The sequence below is a fragment of the Nerophis ophidion genome, linkage group LG11 (assembly GCF_033978795.1).
Source record: "Nerophis ophidion isolate RoL-2023_Sa linkage group LG11, RoL_Noph_v1.0, whole genome shotgun sequence".
Taxonomy (NCBI): domain Eukaryota; kingdom Metazoa; phylum Chordata; class Actinopteri; order Syngnathiformes; family Syngnathidae; genus Nerophis; species Nerophis ophidion.
In genome coordinates this window covers 34,721,799-34,741,914 of record NC_084621.1, presented here as the reverse complement: position 1 = coordinate 34,741,914, position 20,116 = coordinate 34,721,799, and the positions used below count along the sequence as shown (strand labels likewise).

The 20,116-nt window shown below is 38.7% G+C and overlaps 1 protein-coding gene across 2 annotated transcripts in view; it reads right to left on the bottom strand.

Moving 5' to 3' along the window:
- LOC133561974 (diacylglycerol O-acyltransferase 1-like) overlaps positions 1 to 20,116 on the bottom strand; it is a 70,808-nt gene that overhangs the window by 7,729 nt on the left and 42,963 nt on the right. Inside the window, exons 5-10 of one of the 2 annotated variants that reach the window (XM_061915726.1) lie at positions 17,681 to 17,733; positions 17,168 to 17,273; positions 7,042 to 7,170; positions 6,785 to 6,853; positions 1,862 to 1,965; positions 495 to 533 (exon numbers count right to left, since the gene is read on the bottom strand). In XM_061915726.1, coding sequence (XP_061771710.1) covers positions 495 to 533; positions 1,862 to 1,965; positions 6,785 to 6,853; positions 7,042 to 7,170; positions 17,168 to 17,273; positions 17,681 to 17,733 — 500 coding nt within the window. The remainder of the gene's footprint in view (positions 1 to 494; positions 534 to 1,861; positions 1,966 to 6,784; positions 6,854 to 7,041; positions 7,171 to 17,167; positions 17,274 to 17,680; positions 17,734 to 20,116) is intronic. The other variant, XM_061915727.1, reaches the window with a different exon arrangement.

Sequence of the window (20,116 nt, the reverse complement as noted above, 5' to 3'; positions counted from 1 at the left end):
AAAAGCCAAGTTACGTCTTACAACAGCGTGGTTTTGTAAAAAAAGAGAGCGGGTACTTTCCTGGCCCGCCTGCAGTCCAGACCTGTCTCCTATCGAAAATGTGTGGCGCATTATAAAGCGTAAAATACGACAGCGGAGACCCCGGACTGTTGAACGACTAAAGCTCTACATAAAAAAAGAATGGGAAAGAATTCCACTTTCAAAGCTTCAACAATTAGTTTCTTCAGTTCCCAAACATTTAAAAGAAAAGGTGATGTAACACAGTGGTGAACATGCCCTTTCCCAACTACTTTGGCACGTGTTGCAGCCATGAAATTCTAATTTAATTCATATTTGCAAAAAAAATAAAGTTTAAGAGTTTGAACATCAAATATATTGTCTTTGTAGTGCATTCAATTGAATATGGGTTGAAAATGATTTGCATATTCCGTTTATATTTACATCTAACACAATTTCCCAACTCATGTGGAAACGGGGTTTGTATGTTTGCGCACCTGTTGAGTAAGACCAACTAACATCTGGATGAGGAACAGCTGGGGACAAACACATACACCATTAGTTTTAATATTCTTTATGTTAAAGCACTACATGAAGTATCATATTGACCCGGATATACGGTAATAATACACTTTATGTTTTTAATATGAGTAATACATTTTTATCTTGCTGAAATTTTATTAAGTGGGACCTCGACTTACTAACTCATCATTGTACAAACTTTTTGATTTACGAACCACAAACCGGTAAAAAGAAAAAAGGTTTGTTGTAAAAACATTGTGTTCGTGTACAAACGTTTCATCCGGCCATGATGTGCCTCGCACCGCAGCCTCTCTGTGTCCGGCAGCACGGCAAAGCTGTCCTTAGCTACTGTGCTAATTGATAAATCAGGTTTTTTAAGCCTTTTTACAATATTTTTTTTAGTTTTGAGAGTTTAATTTGAGTTCAAAGAAAGAAATGAGTGTGGTTTGAAACATTCAGGAAGTATCCACAGCGTTGTTGAAACTGCCCTTCTTTCTTCCACTGCACACTAAAAAGATTAACCAACAGCGTGGTGGTTATAACGAGCGTGCCAGCAACTTGAGGGTTCCAGGTTTGATCCCCATCTGTGGCCATCCAAGTCACTGCAGTTGTGTCCTTGGGCAGGACACTTCACCCTTGCTCCACGTGCCGTTAGGGGAGCCAGGGTAGGTGGTGGTCGGAGGGACCGTAGGCGCAAATTGGCAGCCACGCTTCCGTCAGTATTCCCCAGGGCGACTGTGGCTACAAATGTAGCTTGTGTGAATGAGGAGTGAATGAATAATTGCTTCTCACTTCTCTGTGAGTGCTTTGAGTATTTAGTCGATAGAAAAGCGCTATATAAAATCTTCTTCATTATTATTATAAAGTGGTATTTAATGTTTATTTATAATCATTGTAGCCACTTGGCTGTTAAATTTAAAGTATTTTGTGATTTGAAACTGAGTGCAACACATGGCTAGCGACAGTGTGTGTGCGCCTGTCAGCAGGGCGACTGAAAATAAGGACAGTTAAGCTAGTCGTCGTTGTTTTGACTTTTTTATTAAATAAAGTTGATCCATCACCACCTTCTTTTTTTGTTTAATATGTACAGCCCTTTTTATTGTGTTCAAAGTGTGCTAACTTTTACAATTTTTTCTTTTTTGTCGAGGCTGGAACTCATTATTCATCTTTATATTGTTGGTTATGGAGAACTTTGCTCTAAAATATGAACCAATTAAGTCTGTAAATCGAGGTTCCACCGTATTTAGGATAATATGGTAATGAAATTGTTATATACAGCAATATTGAGATGAATACTGAAACCATAAAACAGCAGATACATCTTGATGAAATATTTACTCACCATTTCAAAAAGTCTCCTCAGGAGGAAACTCATGCGTATATTGGGAGAGCGAGGAAAGTTGAGCTCGTAGCACAGCGTCGGAGCAAAGGCAAAGTAGTACAAGTCTACAGATACACAAGTAGGAGCTAATGAGAACATAGTTGGCCAATAAAGCTGATTCTGGTTCTGAAATGTCACATTCTAAGTATATCTTTGAACAGAGGTTCTTAAAAGTGCCATATGTAGTAATGCGGCCAGAAATGGTACTGCAATCGCGGTGACAATTTGGTAGTCCCCTCCCACTCTCCATGACTGAGGTTGCCAGATATGCAGCCAAATCCAATTCATACTCCAAAGAACTTCAAATGGCAATCGACGAGTTCTACGCTGTCGATTTCTCTTGTTTTTGCTTCTTGGAAGAGGTTTACTAAGTATTTATGCCACATATTACTAATGTCGATTAGCCGAATGTATTTGTAAAGTTACGCAGCAATATTTTTGTCGGGAGTCTGGACACAATGTTGGCATTACCCTGCTAAAATGTCTAGTTTGAGCGCACGGACCACCATTGAAATATATTATGTATAATAATATACAATCTATCGCATAGGCCTACTTTGATGGCAAGTCAAGACCAACAGTAAAATTACCGCCACATTTCGTTCAGCATAACTCCACCTGACGCACTGCATTCTCTTCCATGTACGCACATCACCATCTTTTAATGCAGAGTGCAGTTCCATGAGCCAACCCACGTTATGAAAAAAACACGTTATGCATAAATAATATAGGCTACTACCATGTCAGTACACAAAGTACAAAATCATTACATGTAATTCATTATATTGTGCCAAGCAAATACCACCCCTGGCCCTGCGATGAGGTGGCGACTTGTCCAGGGTGTACCCCGCCTTCCGCCCGATTGTAGCTGAGATAGGCGCCAGCGCCCCCCGCGACCCCAAAAAAGGGAATAAGCGGTAGAAAATGGATGGATGGATGTGCCTGATGCTCATACAGTACCAGAAACCGCAATTTGCTGTGCTAATGTTGGAACCCAATTCCTCAGCGTATCAGCATTTTGAGAATGAAATAGGCACTGACAGTACCCATATCCACATAGGTTATATTTGTCAAAAATATACTTTCCCCTGTAGTTTGGTTGACACATCGCATATATTTCCCCCGTTAGCCTACATGTCGATGTGCCATTGACCGGGCTAGTATGCCATGCATTACACTAGGAGCTAAGCACCCTCACACTAAGCATTCGTTGCATGAACATACTGGCTTTGTTATAAAAGGTCATGAACTGTATTGGACAATATAGTTTACATACGAAATGTCCATTTACATTTATTACAAGTAATAAGAAAACGTACATGCCTTACTTAACTATCAAGTTTGGTGTCGGATGAAAAAATAACCACCTTCAATCGTCTCCATCTTTCAAAGGCATCCCCGATACAAAACCTTGTTTTATTCCTGGCTTTGTCATGAATAAATTAAGAATCGTAACAAAAACCTTTACATTTACTAAGGTCTGACATGTTTAGTACCTTTACCATTGATTGGTAGTAGCTAGACGAAGGTGGCGGTGCGTAACTGGCAACCTGAATGTGACACACTCACCGACTTTCTAATAGGTCAAACGGTGGAGGGCGGGGAATCGAAATGAAAACAATAACATATTATATAATAATTTAGTTTTGAAATGATCATATCCCGGTTTAACTACCGTTGTCAGTTATAAATCTATTTGAAAAGAACATGATTTATTAATACCTTTTGACATATCAGGGACATTTAATGATGACTTGACATGAAATTTCTACATATGGCACCTTTAACCTTTTTGACCTCGGGGCCCACCTTTTCCACTACAGACTAGCCCGGAACCCACTTAAAAGGGGAACAACACTTTTTTGGAATGGTTCTTATTGTTCACAATCTTTATGTGGGAAATGAAAACAGATGTATTCTGTTTATGCATTCAAACGTGTATGTAAACGTAAATAAGTCAGCTTACAATGGACTCCATTGGACGTCCTCTAAAGACCTATAAATAACCATCGAAAAAATGCCAAAAATATTCTGTTTACATTTCATGACCTGAATATTGGTCAAGCATCAGTGATATGGTTATTATAACCGCTAATGCAGAAAAACTATTTTTAGCGGCGCCGTGATGAGAGAGAACTAACTAGCTTGTGCTGCTAATGACATCATCAGATGGTGAGCTGCTTTCTTGCCACGGAACTTGTGAAAGCTTATTCTAGATTATAAATAATATCTCTCACACTGACAGTAGAAGGACGAGGACATAATCCGAACAGCTGGTTAACATTGCCATCCAATTTAGCTCCTGACAAGGCGTGAAAGACATAAATAAATGCTTGGTTGCACATCACTGTTTTCTTTGCGAGAATAATGAGTCTATCTTAATCTAAATGGGAATATACCAGCATCCCATCAGTCAGCATCCAAGTGACTGATTAATGTTTGTTGGCTCTCATGAAGTCTGCAGCAAAGGGTAAAAATCAATGATGATGTTGGGAGGAAAAAGCAAATGTTGTGATGCGTTTGTGAAATGAATGCGCCACCATAGACATGCACCTGGGGATAGGTTGATTGGCAACACTAAAAATGGCCCTAGTGTGTGAATGAATGTAAGTGTGAATGTTGTCTATCTGTGTTGGCCCTGTGCGACTTGTCCAGGGTGTACTCTGCCTTCCGCCCAAATGCAGCTGAGATCAGCTCTAGCGCACCCCGCGATCCCGAAAGGGACAAGCGGTAGGAAATGGATGGATGGGCATATGCTCAAAATACGTAAATATTACATGTTATTATGAACGCACCTGTTACTACATTATATATTGCATGCATTACAGCAAGTGTATCCATCCATCATCTTCCGCTTATCCGAGGTCGGGTCGCGGGGGCAACAGCCTAAGCAGGGAAACCCAGACTTCCCTCTCCCCAGCCACTTCGTCTAGCTCTTCCCGGGGGATCCCGAGGCGTTCCCAGGCCAGCCGGGAGACATAGTCTTCCCAACGTGTCCTGGGTCTTCCCCGTGGCCTCCTACCGGTTGGACGTGCCCTAAACACCTCCCAAGGGAGGCGTTCGGGTGGCATCCTGACCAGATGCCCGAACCACCTCATCTGGCTCCTCTCGATGTGAAGGAGCAGCGGCTTTACTTTGAGTTCCTCCCGGATGGCAGAGCTTCTCACCCTATCTCTAAGGGAGAGCCCCGCCACACGGCGGAGGAAACTCATTTCGGCCGCTTGTACCCGTGATCTTATCCTTTCGGTCATGACCCAAAGCTCATGACCATAGGTGAGGATGGGAACGTAGATCGACCGGTAAATTGAGAGCTTTACCTTCCGGCTCAGCTCCTTCTTCACCACAACGGACCGGTACAACGTCCGCATTACTGAAGACGCCGCACCGATCCGCCTGTCGATCTCACAATCCACTCTTCCCTCACTCGTGAACAAGACTCCTAGGTACTTGAACTCCTCCACTTGGGGCAGGGTCTCCTCCCCAACCCGGAGATGGCACTCCACCCTTTTCCGGGCGAGAACCATGGACTCGGACTTGGAGGTGCTGATTCTCATTCCGGTCGCTTCACACTCGGCTGCGAAACGATCCAGCGAGAGCTGAAGATCCCGGTCAGATGAAGCCATCAGGACCACATCATCTGCAAAAAGCAGAGACCTAATCCTGCGGTTACCAAACCGGAACCCCTCAACGCCTTGACTACGCCTAGAAATTCTGTCCATAAAAGTTATGAACAGAATCGGTGACAAAGGACAGCCTTGGCGGAGTCCAACCCTCACTGGAAATGTGTTCGACTTACTGCCGGCAATGCGGACCAAGCTCTGGCACTGATCGTACAGGGAACGGACCGCCACAATAAGACAGTCCGATACCCCATACTCTCTGAGCACTCCCCACAGGACTTCCCGAGGGACACGGTCGAATGCCTTCTCCAAGTCCACAAAGCACATGTAGACTGGTTGGGCAAACTCCCATGCACCCTCAAGAACCCTGCCGAGAGTATAGAGCTGGTCCACAGTTCCACGACCAGGACGAAAACCACACTGTTCCTCCTGAATCCGAGGTTCGACTATCCGACGTAGCCTCCTCTCCAGTACACCTGAATAAACCTTACCGGGAAGGCTGAGGAGTGTGATCCCACGATATATACACAGCAAGTGTATATAAAACCTTAATGTTGATGTTTGGATTTTTTTGGAGGGCGTTAAAGGCAAAATAGACCGACACCAATATATTCCATTGTAAGCGGACTTATGATTGCATTTATTTACTAGTTAAATGCATAGAAAAAAGAAAGACGTGTGCTCATCTTATATAAGGATTGTGAATGATAATCCAAAATAAGTGCAAATCCCCAGTAAATATTAGTAATTTTACTCTTGATTTTAATAATATTCAACAATTATAGCTAACTTACAAATAGTTTAACAGGATAAACCTTGTCATATTATATGAAAACATGTGTTAATCACAAACATTATCAACACTACAAATACAAATTAAACATACTACAAAAGAAGGGACTCAAAAACGTAATTATTTTTTTTTTACATACAATTACATAGTATTAAAATTAATACATTCTAATTGAATTATTAATAAGTAGAACAAAAAAAGTGCAAATCAAAATAACACTTCACCACTTTAGTCATAGTTTTTGTATTTACGAAACTTCTGTACGACTTTAGCTCCAGACTTTCTTCTGTTTGATATTGTCATAACTGCCACCAGCGGTAGAAAAATGTATTACAACTGTGTACTGCTGCGGCCCATCTGGACCACAGCTGATGAACCGACATTTTTTGGCTGTCCAAAAATGGATGGTAGGAAACACTGTGTTCAAGAAGAATTCAAGGGACACGTTAAACATGAAGTGCATTAAAGTACCTCTGATGGTGAGGTTGCCAGGGTAACACACCTTACAGTCATCTCCATTGGAGTACTGTGGTGATGGACCTATTGAGAAAAATGACACATTATGGCCAAAAACAGCAACACATGCCACTGCAGTTACATCTGCCTGCCTACAGATGTCACTGTAAGAACATGACTAAAGATTGTGGCCACCATCTGGCATCAGCATCACTTATTAAGTAAATGTAGGTAAGGCCTTCGCTAGTATTCTATGCTTGTGTGTAACTTACAAGACAGTGATCTGGCCAGTTTCTTCACCTTCATACGGCTCAGCTCCCTACACCACAGGTTGACGTCTTTATAGGAGTACAGCTTTAGGAAGAGAATGGTGTAAGTACCCAATACGAAGGCACCACCAACTGAAGGAGAGAAAGAGCATTAGTAGTACCTTTTTGTGATGCATGCACATTATCAAACACATGTACCCACAGGTTAAGACTGTTTTGCCAGTAGGTAAGGGTGCACCATCTGTTTCTCTGGCTTAATGTGGCCTTCAGCCACGAGTGACCATGGTGATCACTGTGACAAACACACACCACAATAAAGAAAACTATTCTAACAGCAGACTAATTAACACTGCAAACAACAAATACTGTATAACAGACATTGGATTGTCAGCAGCATTAGGCAAAAAGTACTAAAATGATATGTACAATTATGAACATAATTAACAATGTTAACCAAAGTGTGTGTGTAGGGGTATGGAATCCTCTCCACACACACTTTGGTTAAAATTGTTAATTATGTTCATTTATTAGGGGTGCTAAGAAAAATAGATTCACATCAGAATCAGAATTTTTATTAAAAAAAAACGGTTCCTAATTTTCAAAAATCAATACAAAAAAATCAATGCAAAAAAGACACAAAATGAAATAAAACAATATATATCCACACAGAGTACATATATATATATACATATATATGTATATATATATATACACACACACACATATATATGCATACACACACACGCACACATATATACACATTATATATATATATATATACGTGTGTGTGTGTGCTGTGTATATATATATATGTGTGTGTGTGTGTATGCATATATATATATATATATATTTATTCGAATTATTATACCAAATAATACACTGCGGGAATCGAATTACATTACAAGAATCAATTTGGATTGAGAATCAAGTTGAATCGAACCGTGATCCAAGAATCGGAATCGGATCTTATCGTGAGGTGCCCAAAAATTACCACCTCCACTATTAATGTCATCTTACGTTTTCTTTGAAAAATAAACGGTTAACAATATATTAGATGTCGTAAGGAAACAATAGCAAATTTTGTAGGGGGAAATGTTACAATATTTCAACAATAAAATACTCATTTAATGTATGAGAATTATATATTAAAAACAAAATTCCCTCACAGCTATTCTCCCTTGTTAGAACCCTGATCTATGATTTAAATATTATTGTTGAGCATTCGCACAGAGAAAGGTTTGCACAAACATGTTCAACTGATGATGATGTTGCTGTAACATAGTGTAAAGTATATGTTACGAATTCTCGCAATATTATAACATTATTCTCCTGGTATTGTTTTTTTTTTCCTTCAGTGTGGCCCAAATACTTTCTTGTATATAGCAAATACTGCAGTTTTTTTGACTGTCTATATTTGTTTTCCACCTTGGAGGCAAGTGTATGTGCATACACACTCGTGGTCATACACACACACACCTGCCCTCTTTTACTGCCCTTCCGGTGTAAACAGCAGAACATGGAGAAGAACAGACAGATGGGCTGATTTCTTTACTCATTCACCTCCCAGTAAGAAAAGAGGACAGGGGAGGTAGGGGGCAAAAACAAGCGACACATTCCGCTTTTTACAGCGTTTGGACATTAAAATAATCTCAATGCCAAATCAACATCTTGGAGTAATACATTCAAGACAACAACCAAATTACCATGCATTTGCAAGAAACCCATTATCCACCTCATAATATGTCTCATAAAATTATACATGCCTGCACTAGAGCGTAGAATAAAGGACAGGAGCAATGCCAAGAATCTGTACTCATCATACTGTATTATGTTAATGGTGTGAAACTTTTTGGGGGTTAGGTGACAAAAGTGACCTTGAAGTGGATGTTCTTCACATTAGTTAGTAGATTGGGGAGGAAAGAGTATAAACATTTAGAAACAATTTTACCAAGCCTCAGGTAGACTGTTTGTGAAGAGGTGAACAAAAGGAATCTAAATGATAAATGGGTTGTACTTGTATAGCGCTTTTCTACCTTCGAGGTACTCAAAGCGCTTTGACACTACAACATTTACCCATTCACACACACGTTCACACACTGATGGAGGGAGCTACAATGCAAGGCGCTAACCAGCACCCATCAGGACACAACGGACGTGACGAGGTTGGTACAAGGTGGGGATTGAACCAGGGATCATCGGGTTGCGCACGGCTACTCTATCACTACGCCACGCCATCCCTAGCTAGTATACAACCCCTGGAAAAATGATGGTATCAGCAGCCTTGGAGAATGTTCATTTACTTGTTTAAGTTTGTAGAAAAAATAAAATCATACAAAGCTCAAAACCAGTGAAGTTGGTACGTTTCATAAATGGCAAATGAAAACAGAATATGCGAATTATTTTCAACACATTTGTAAGCGCAAGTTAAAACTCTACTAGGCAAAGCGAAAGCAATTTATCAACAATACCCAGAAAAGCCGCCGGCTTCGCTTTGCCTGAGCTCATCTAAAATGGACTGATGCAAAGTGTAAAATTGTTCTGTGTTCTGACGAGTCCACATTTGAAAATGTTTTTTAAAACTGTGGCGGTTGTATCCTTCGGAACAAAAAGGAAAAGAACCATCCAAATTGTCATAGACGCAAAGTGCAAATGCCACGTTTTTGTGATGGTATGGGGTTGTATTAGTGCCCAAGGCATGGGTAACTTACCCATCTGTGAAGCCACCGTTAATGCTGAAAGGTACATACATATTTTGGAGCAACATATGTTGCCATCCAAGCAACGTAATCATGGACGTCCCTGCTTATTTCAGCAAGACAATGCCAAACCACGTGCTACAACAGAGTGGCTTTATAGTAAAAGAGTGGATGTACTAGACCGGCCTGCCTGTAGTCCAGACCTGTTTCCAATTGAAAATGTGTGGCGCAATATGAAGCCTAAAATACCACAACGGAGACCCCAGACTGGTAAACAACTTAAGCTGCAAGCAAGCAAGCAAGAATGAAAAATAATTCCACCTGAAAAGCATCAAAAATTGGTCTCTTCAGTTTCCAAAGGTTTACTGAGTGTTGTTAAAAGGAAAGGCCATGTAACACAGTGGTAAAAATGCTTCGGTGGTGCTGCCATTAAATTCTAAGTTATTGATTATTTGCAAAAAAAAAAATATGTTTCTCATTTTGAACATTACATATCTTGTCTTTGCAGTATATCCAATTGAATATAACTTGAAAAGGATATGCAAATCATTGGAATCTGTTTTGATTTACAAAGTACATAACATGCCAACTTCACAGGTTTTGGGTTTTGTACAACAGACATGACAAATGGCAACTTTCTGGCTTTAAGAAACACCAAAATAAATCAATAATCTAAACTGTGATAGCAAGTAACAGTTTATTTTTATTTTAGATCAAGCAGAGTAAAAAATATATGGAATCACTAAATTTTGAGGAAAAAGTTATTCAATCACTCTGTAAATGTTCATTCTTAAAGCTAACACCTGCATCACATTCAATTGTTCGGTAGTCTGCAGTTAAAAAGCAGTGTTCACACTTTGGGGAGCTGTTGCACCTGGTGGGTTGACATGAGTCATGGCTGTAACACAAGAGATGCCAATAGAAACAAAGTAGAAGATTATCAAACTTCTTCAAAAAGGTAAATCCTCTTCAGTAGTGTAAAATATGTTGATTGTTCACAATCACCTGTGTCTAAAATCTGGACTTAGTACAAACACGGGAAGGTTGGAAAAGGCAAGCTTACTGGTAGACCAAGGAAAACGGAGCGTCAAGACAGAAAACTTCAAGCAATATGTCTTGAAGACAGAAAATGCACAGCAAAACTAAAAAAGAACAAATGGGCGAAAACTGCAGTCACTGTTTGTGACTGAACTGTAAAAAAGAGCAGTAAGGAAATGAGATTGAAATACAGAAAACCTAAATGAGTTGTCATTATCAGCAAAACATAAAAAAACAAGGTTGCAATGGGCTAAGGAAAAGCAATGGTGGACAACAATGCTTAGTGATTGTGAATCTGCATTGGGCAAGGTGATGATGATTTCCTTAGCTTAATGGAACCCTGTTTTTTTTCTGTTTAGGTGTAGATAATGACTTTTCTTTAGTATTTCTGTATTTTAATCCCAATTCCTTTACATGCTTTCTTACAGACAGTGGTGACTCCAGTTTCCACCAATCTGTTCTTCATTTGTTTTGTTGTGCATTTTCTACTTTCAAGACACATTGTTTAAAGTTTCCCGTCTTCACGTTTTGATGTATTCCTTGGTCTACTAATATGGTTGCCCCATGCAAGCTTTCCATGATGTTGGTCCACATTTTAGACACAGCTGACTGTGAACTATCAAATTCAAAATTGTGTGAAGAAGTTATTTTTGAAGAAGTTTGATAATCTCCTTTTTTGTTTACAATCGAAATATCTTACGTTGGAGCCATGATTCATGTCAATCCACCTGGTGCAATAGCTCTCCAAGTTGTAAGCGATCCTTTTTAACTGCAGACTAATAAACAGATTGAATCTTATGCAGATGTTTGCCTTGCAAGTGAAAATGTACAAGGTAATGCAATCATTTTTTAAAATTCCATAATTGTGCTTGATCTAAAAATTAAACTGTGACTGACTATCACAATTTATTTTCTTGATTTATTTTAGTAAATTGTCATTTAAAATAATTATACTTTTGGTAATGCATGTTTTCTGCTTTTTGCTACAAAATTAAACAACTGAATGAACATCATCCAATACTGCTGATTCCATATTTGTATCCAGGTGTTGTACAACCATACACACAGTATTGCAGTGCCATGAAGCAAGTAAAGCACATATACGCACATCTTAGACACAAAAAACGACTACAGTAAATATACAAATTACAGTCATCATCATTACTGAGATGTCTATATAGGTCCTACAGCACATGAACGGAAATATCAAGGTGATTAACAAAAGATAAAAAAGCAACAGCAACGAGGGCTGTGATAAGATGCAGTGCAAAATCGAAGCAAATCTTGGCATGTGCACATTAACAGCCATGTGCAACATGCAGTGACATAATTGATGCAGAGCTGTATAAAGCCTAGAGTGGGAAGGTGTACTTAATGTTGTGAAGGGGTGAATATACTGTGTATAATGTTTACTGTATGAAATTTATTTTCAAACTTGCTTGAAAGAAAAAAAAATAGGTCTCTTAAGAAAACTATTCAACTGTGTAAATCTTCAAAATATACATTATGATATTTTGGAGAGGGTGGGGTGTGGTTTCATTTGCAATCTGGAAATGCCTCCACAAACTCATATCTTGCAGACAAACTGAAAAACCTGGTTCTGAAGATGATTGTGGAGGAATATTATGCAAATTTTACACTAAATCATATCAAATACTTACTGTGCATCCGGAAAGTATTCACAGCTCTTCACTTTTCCATATGTTAAAGCCTTATTCCAAAAAGGAATACATTAAGTTTAGTCCTTGACATTTATTTTAGTCCTCAAAATTTTTTAGAAAATTCCCCATGATGACAATGTGAAATGGTTAAAAAAAATGCAGATATATTGAAGCCAACTAAATTTACATAAGTATTGACAGCCTTTTATGCAATGCTTTGTTGAGGCGGCTATGAAAACAATTACAACCTCAAATCATTTGAATATAAATTCTTCTTTGCAGCACTTCTCAAGCTCAATCAGGTTGGCTGGGAAGCATTGGATTTAATCTAGGATTCTCTGTACATTACTGCATTCATCTTAGTCTAGTCTGGGAGATGACCAAGAAAACGATGGTCACTCTATCAAAGCTACAGCATTCCTCTGTGGAGAGAGGAGAACCTTCGAGAAGGACAACCATCCCTGCAGGTATCCACCAAACAGGCTTGTATGGTATAATGGCCAGACAGAAGCCATTTCTTAGTAAAACGTTTGCCAAAATGCACCAGAAAGACTCTCATATAAATTATCTGGTCTGATGAGACGAAGATTGAACTATTTGGCGTGTATGCCATCATGGCATCATGTTTGGAGGATACCAGGCATAGCTCATCACCAGGCTAATACCATCCCTACAGTGTAGCATCGCGGTGGCATAATTATGCTCTGTGGTTGTTTTTCAGCGGCAGGAACTGGGAGACTAATCAGGATAGAGGGAAAGGTGAATGCAGCAATCTACAGAGACATCTAACCTGATGGAGCTGGAAAGGCAAAAAGGAATGGCCAAAGAGGAATGGGCGAAGCTGCCCAAAGATAAGTGTGCCAAGTTTGTAGCATTGTATTCAAAAAGACTTAAGGCTGTAATTGTTGCCTGAGGTGCATCAGAAAAGTATTTAGCAAAAGTTGTGAATACTTATGTACATGAGACTTTTTGGGATGTTTTTAAATATATTTGTAAAATAAAATAAAAACATGTTTTACATCGTCATTATGGGGTATTGCCTTTAGAAATTTAAGGACAAAAATGAATTTTTCCATTTTGGAATAAGGCTATAACATAGCACAACTTGTATAAAGTGAAGCGCTGTCAATCCTTTTGTATTGTCTTGACAAGGGGTTCTTAAACTTTTTGACCTGGAACCCACTCAAATATTAACACTGAATTAGTTATATCACAGGGCTGAAATAAATACATTCTTACCAAAACAGTAATTAATAATAATAATGAAAATACACAGTATATGTTTCTTAAATAAACTGTCAATACAATTTAAGTGCAATGAAAAAACAGTTTCACCACTTTAGTCATAATTTTGGTTTGGTTTTAATTTATTTCAAACATGTATAGAATTACAAATGATACATACTATATTTTACATATTTACATTTCTTTTTGCAACATGTTCAAAAAGAAAAAGAAGATAAGATTATTAAATCCCACACCTTTTCCATTTCATAGCAATTTAGTAGCACATATGTTCCTATCCTGTCCTCATTTTGTAACACAGTTTACAACAATGAAATACAACATATCTCTTAAAGATGGTTAAGTCAGTTATGATTCACATATGAGATGAATATTTATTTTTCAATAAAGTGCAATAGGTTCATCAAAATGTGTCTTCCTAGTACTTTATAAGCATTTTTAGTTTGAACAGCCTCCTAAACTGGAACACATTATTAAATTGTTTAACTTATTTAAACATGCTGATGTACTAATGTTTTAAGTGTTGTACATGCAAACAAATGTTTGAAATTAGTTGTTTTAATGAGAATTGTACATTCTTAGGTAGCGGGTTATAGTTTGCATTGTACATAATTTAAGCGGTTTTCAAATTCACCAAATCATTGAAATTCAATGTTTGATTCAATAAATAAAAGATTTGTATGTTCTCTATATCCAACGTTATGTATTATTCTAAGTGATCTTTTTTTGAAACACAGTTAGCAAGTGAAGTGTACTTTTGTAGTTATTTATCTATATTTCGACAATAATAAATAATTCCAATAAGGTAACACTAGCGAGCAGTACAGAATATAAAGTGATTTTTGGTCAAGTACATATTTTTCTTTGTTCATTGTTTGAAATATGTCTTTTGTCACTTAAATATTTATGACTCTTTGCTCCAGACTTCTTCTGTTTGTTTGATATTGTCATTACTGCCACAAGTTGTGGCAAAGTGTATTATAACCGTTTACCGCTGCGGCCCATACGGACCACAGCTGGGAAACAGATATTTTGTGGCGACCCTGTAGGGCAGGGGTCGGGAACCTTTTTGGCTAAGAGAGCCATACAAGCCAAATATTTTAAAAAGTATTTCTGTGAGAGCCATATAATATTTTTTTAAGACTGAATACAACTAAATGAGTGCATTTTTAAGTAAGACCATCATTTTTAGAGTATAATAAGTCTCTTATTCTTTTGAATAACATTGTTATTCTGAAGCTAACCAACAATAAATAAAATACTTATTACTAGGGATGACCCGATACAACTTTTTCACTTCCGATACGATACCGATATTGTGGCCTTGAGTATTTGCCGATACCGATATCAATACGATATGATATAGGCACAAATCATACATATATTTATTCCTTATTTTGTTTCGTAGAATGTTAGAAAAGGCTTGATAAAGTGATGTTACTGTTACTGATGTTGTAGTGTTAAAACAGAAAACAATAGTCAGCAAGAGTAGGTATAGGAAAAACGGACCCATTTATTATTAACCAATTGGTTACATACATTTTAACCTTCAACATAAGAGTATTACCTCAACAAATCCAATAAAAACAAAATGTTATATTTAAAGTGCAAAATAACCACTAATACCAACATAAATATACAATTGAAAAGAATAAATTAAAAATAAATTAAAAGACCCTGAAAAATAACCTAAATAAATCCAATAAAAAAAACAAAAAACGTTTTAAAGTGCAAACAATTCAAGTTCACTTCAGTTATTTTTTTTACTGTCAGCATATGTTGGAAACAACTGTGGGCAGGGACAAAAACCACAAAAACAACACAATATTGTCCACTGTCCAACTGCTCTAAATTAAGAGTTCACAGCTCCAGTTTCACTGACTGACTATGCCCAAAACAATGTAATAATTACTCTTAGTCTTCACTGAAGAATAGTGTAAACACAATAAACATATCACTCTAATAACAAGAGCATAAAACTAATAATAATCAGTCAGTGCTGACTACCCTTACTACTCCTCCTCCTCCTTCTCCACTTTCTGCAGTCCGAGCATAATGTGGAGATTTTTTTTTAAGAAGATAAGCATTTCGGCATGCTGTGAGTTAAAATACTTCCACACAGCCGACATCAGTACACTTTGCTGAGCACACGCGTTGTCGTTGTTGTGATCACGTGGGCTGTGCATGCTGGATCAGAGACGCTCTTCTTCCGCGGCCGCCACCAACGTTAATTAAGGGGCATTGCCGCCACCTACTGTGTTGGAGTGTGATCAAACCAGTCACCTATTATAGAAGTGCTGCAGCGGCAAATGGACAGCTTATATCGGAGAGCTTATATCGGAGTTTTTAGATTCAGTCCGATAAAATCCGATATTCACTTTTTTGGCTAATATCGGACCGATTTCCGATATCAATATCGGATTGGGACATCCCTACTTATTACCATTAGTGCAACTTCTTGAACAGGTGCGGTAGAAACCGGATGGATGGATTAAAAGGCATGAGAATGTTTTATATTTTGAACGTTATTTTTGACACTGTGATTACCAGCGGAATTATTCATTACTTACCGTTAAGCAATGTCAGCTAAGATTTATCTGAGAGCCAGGTGCAGTCATCAAAAGAGCCACATCTGGCTCTAGAGCCATAGGTTCCCTACCCCTACTCTAGGGGGTGCATGCGGCCCATCAATGAAACACTGGTGTAGACCCCAATGAATTGTTTTAAATTATATTAAAATCATCATAAGACCCCTTTAAATGGGCATGTGGTTATATTTTTGTATGTCTGAAACGGATTAATTGCTGTATATGATGCAAACTACCAGTTTTTAGTGCGACTTTTGGATGTACATTTTTTTTGTTCGCACGTTTCATTGGCATTCAAATTCAGAGGTTGTATTGCACATAAAAGGTTGGTCATCCATTACCAGAAAGCTAATCTTGTGTAAGAAACTTAACATCGTGGTTTATTATGTAACATACGATGCATGCATGCATTCTGTCTTGTGGTGTTTGGCCGTAATTTCTACAAGCCAGCGTGATGAAGAGAGTAGACAATGACCCTTGGTTGACCCTTGGATGACCCGGTCGCGCAAACCATACACTCTTTGGCATCACTTCTCTCCTCCTTTTACTGCTTTCCTCCTTCTCTGCCAGCTGGATATGATCCAGTCATGACCAACTGGTTCATTACCACTAACCGGTTCCAATTATGACTGCCTTATAGGAGTCGTCTTTTACAGCACAATCAAATGGCTCAACCGTTTCTTTGAAGGACAAAGACACGGATGTCCTCTTAATCTTAACTGCGATGACAATATTTTCTATTTCACACACATCGTGTTAGGTTATTGGTGATAGTATTGCTGCTCAGAGACAATAGATGACAACATTCCAGTCAACTAGCCTGCCATGCTGCTATCTGTTTGGCAGTTAATTTGGTAGGCCAAGAGAGATGGTATTTTAACAACAGTAAACAACACTTTACCTGGGGTCATGGAGGGCACGGCAAGGACCACTGCAGCGGGGAATGTTAGCATGACCGCCATATTAACAAAGTGAACAAGTAAGCCCACGTGCTCGCTGAAAGAACCCTGAGCAGGAGGAGAAAGACGCACAGGGTCATCGTGATTGGCAGCAATAAATCACCAGACGACATCAAACATATTGAGATCACTGGTGCAAATACTCTGTGCGATTACTTGAGCAGAACACAATCACATTAGGACTTTATGAATGCCTGCAAAGGTTTCAAAATGCTCATAATGCTATATAACAGACTGACTGAATGCCGATGGTGAAACTAATGTCATGTTTTACTGTTAAAACATTGTGCAGATGCATTTGGGGAGGGTCACTTAGTCAGTTTTGATGGATGGCTGTTGAAAAAATAATCCCCATATAGGATTAAGGCAGTGGTAGGAATTTTAAGGTTAAGTCAAAATTCCAGCACTGGGGCATTAACAATCAAATGAAATAATGGAGGGTTTCCTTCACTCACCTTGGACAACTGCCTCTCAGTATAAAGAGCAACCACAATAAACACATTGGACACTGTTGGGAAGAAAATGAGACAGTACTGAGAAAGTCAACAAATGACATTGTTTTTGCATACAAAACACATTTGGTGGAGTTAATACTGGCATTATTGATAGTTTCAAAATGTGGCATTACTTAGGGCAGGAAACAAATTAAAGTACATTTAGTGACCACAGTAATGACACTCACTAAACCGCAGCTTGTATTTTACTGGCCAGCAGCAAATTCTAAAAGTATAGAATCAAACAGCCTGCCACAAATACATTTGGACAACCACAAATAGATTTGGCGCAAGGGATAGATGATTTGACCTAAAATCAGAATTATTTAAAACATAAAAATTACTTAATTTCCGGTTGTAAACTAGTACTAATATACTTGCTAATCTACTATTAATATCTGGTTAGTTTCTACTGTAACATGTTTCTATCTATATTTTGTTAAAATGAAATCACTTATTTTTCTGTTGTTTGGATATTTTACATTAGTTTTGGGCGATACTACAAATTTGGGTATTAATCCAATACCAAGTAGTTAGAGTCAGTGAAGGCCCATACCAATGCTGATACTTATCGGTTTTCAATAATTACATTTTTCATCACAATTATAATCACAAAAAATAAATCACATTGCGTGTACTAAATAATTATATTTGCATTTTCTCCTCCCAGTATTGTAGGCGTTTTGATCAGCATATATTTTACATATTCATGAAGACTGACGCAAAATGGATGGATTGCATGCCTTATTCTACTCACCTAACATGTGCAAATTCACTTTACACACGTTTAGTAGATCAGCTTTGCTTGTTATATCAGGTTTGCAGGTGTTTTAGTACATGCAAACCTTTAGTAAATCAGGGCCTTAAGGTATTATAATAACTATTGTTATTATTAGGAACTGTGCGCAATTTCAGCCGCACTGCCCTGGTAAAAAAAAATACATTTTGGTATTGATACAAGTAATCAAATGCGATAAAAGCGCTGTATTTTTTTTTTTTAACTAAATTGGCAAAGCAAGGCTTTGAGGACATGCATAAATATTGGGTCACTGCATCATATCTTGTAGAATTAAACTACAGTGCAATGTAAAGCTTTTCACAAGAGGTGCAACGACATGTCGCCTATAATTGTCAATAACGTCATCGCTTGTGCTTTTACAGATGGAAACAAACATGCGCTTGTCAGCTAGACTTGTGAACACAAAGCAACAATCCGTAAGAGAAAAATGGCTGCGGCCACTGAAAAGACACAGATGAAAACATTGAAAGTATGGTTAAATTTCACCCTAAATACATCAAAGACATTTAAAATATCATATGCGTTATGGCCAATTAGCAAAATAGACGATCACGTCATCAAGACAACACCAGGTACGCAATCACACAAGTTTTAATGCCAGCGATACTGCCAAACGACATGAACAAGAACAAACCATCCAAATGTGTTGCACAGAACGTTTGCATACACAATTGCAAGTAATTATTTTTTCTCTCATTTGGTTCGCTGGCCAATGTTTATTGAATGTAGACATTTAATAATGGTGGCTGCTCCTGTTACTGATGTGTAAAATGTGTCCCAAGGTACTACAATGAATGACATTATGTTACGTAAGGTCTCCAAGCACTGATGTGTGTGTAGTTGAATTCTGAAAAAGACAACTTGGTTTGCTTCATTATCATGCCAAGTATGTGCAAGCATAACTTATTTTACTGAATCTTCCTGAGGAAAAAGAAGACCCTTACCAGACTATAGCAAAGTTTGTGCTTAAAACTAAATATATGTTGGATATGTGCAGCAGCTTGAGAACAATAAAAAACAAATAAAACATTGTACCGCAATACGAAAAATATCCATCCATCATCCATCCATCATCTTCCGCTTATCCGAGGTCGGGTCGCGGGGGCAACAGCCTAAGCAGGGAAACCCAGACTTCCCTCTCCCCAGCCACTTCGTCTAGCTCTTCCCGGGGGATCCCGAGGCGTTCCCAGGCCAGCCGGGAGACATAGTCTTCCCAACGTGTCCTGGGTCTTCCCCGTGGCCTCCTACCGGTTGGACGTGCCCTAAACACCTTCCTAGGGAGGCGTTCGGATGGCATCCTGACCAGATGCCCGAACCACCTCATCTGGCTCCTCTCGATGTGGAGGAGCAGCGGCTTTACTTTGAGTTCCTCCCGGATGGCAGAGCTTCTCACCCTATCTCTAAGGGAGAGCCCCGCCACACTGCGGAGGAAACTCATTTCGGCCGCTTGTACCCGTGATCTTATCCTTTCGGTCATGACCCAAAGCTCATGACCATAGGTGAGGATGGGAACGTAGATCGACCGGTAAATTGAGAGCTTTGCCTTCCGGCTCAGCTCCTTCTTCACCACAACGGATCGGTACAACGTCCGCATTACT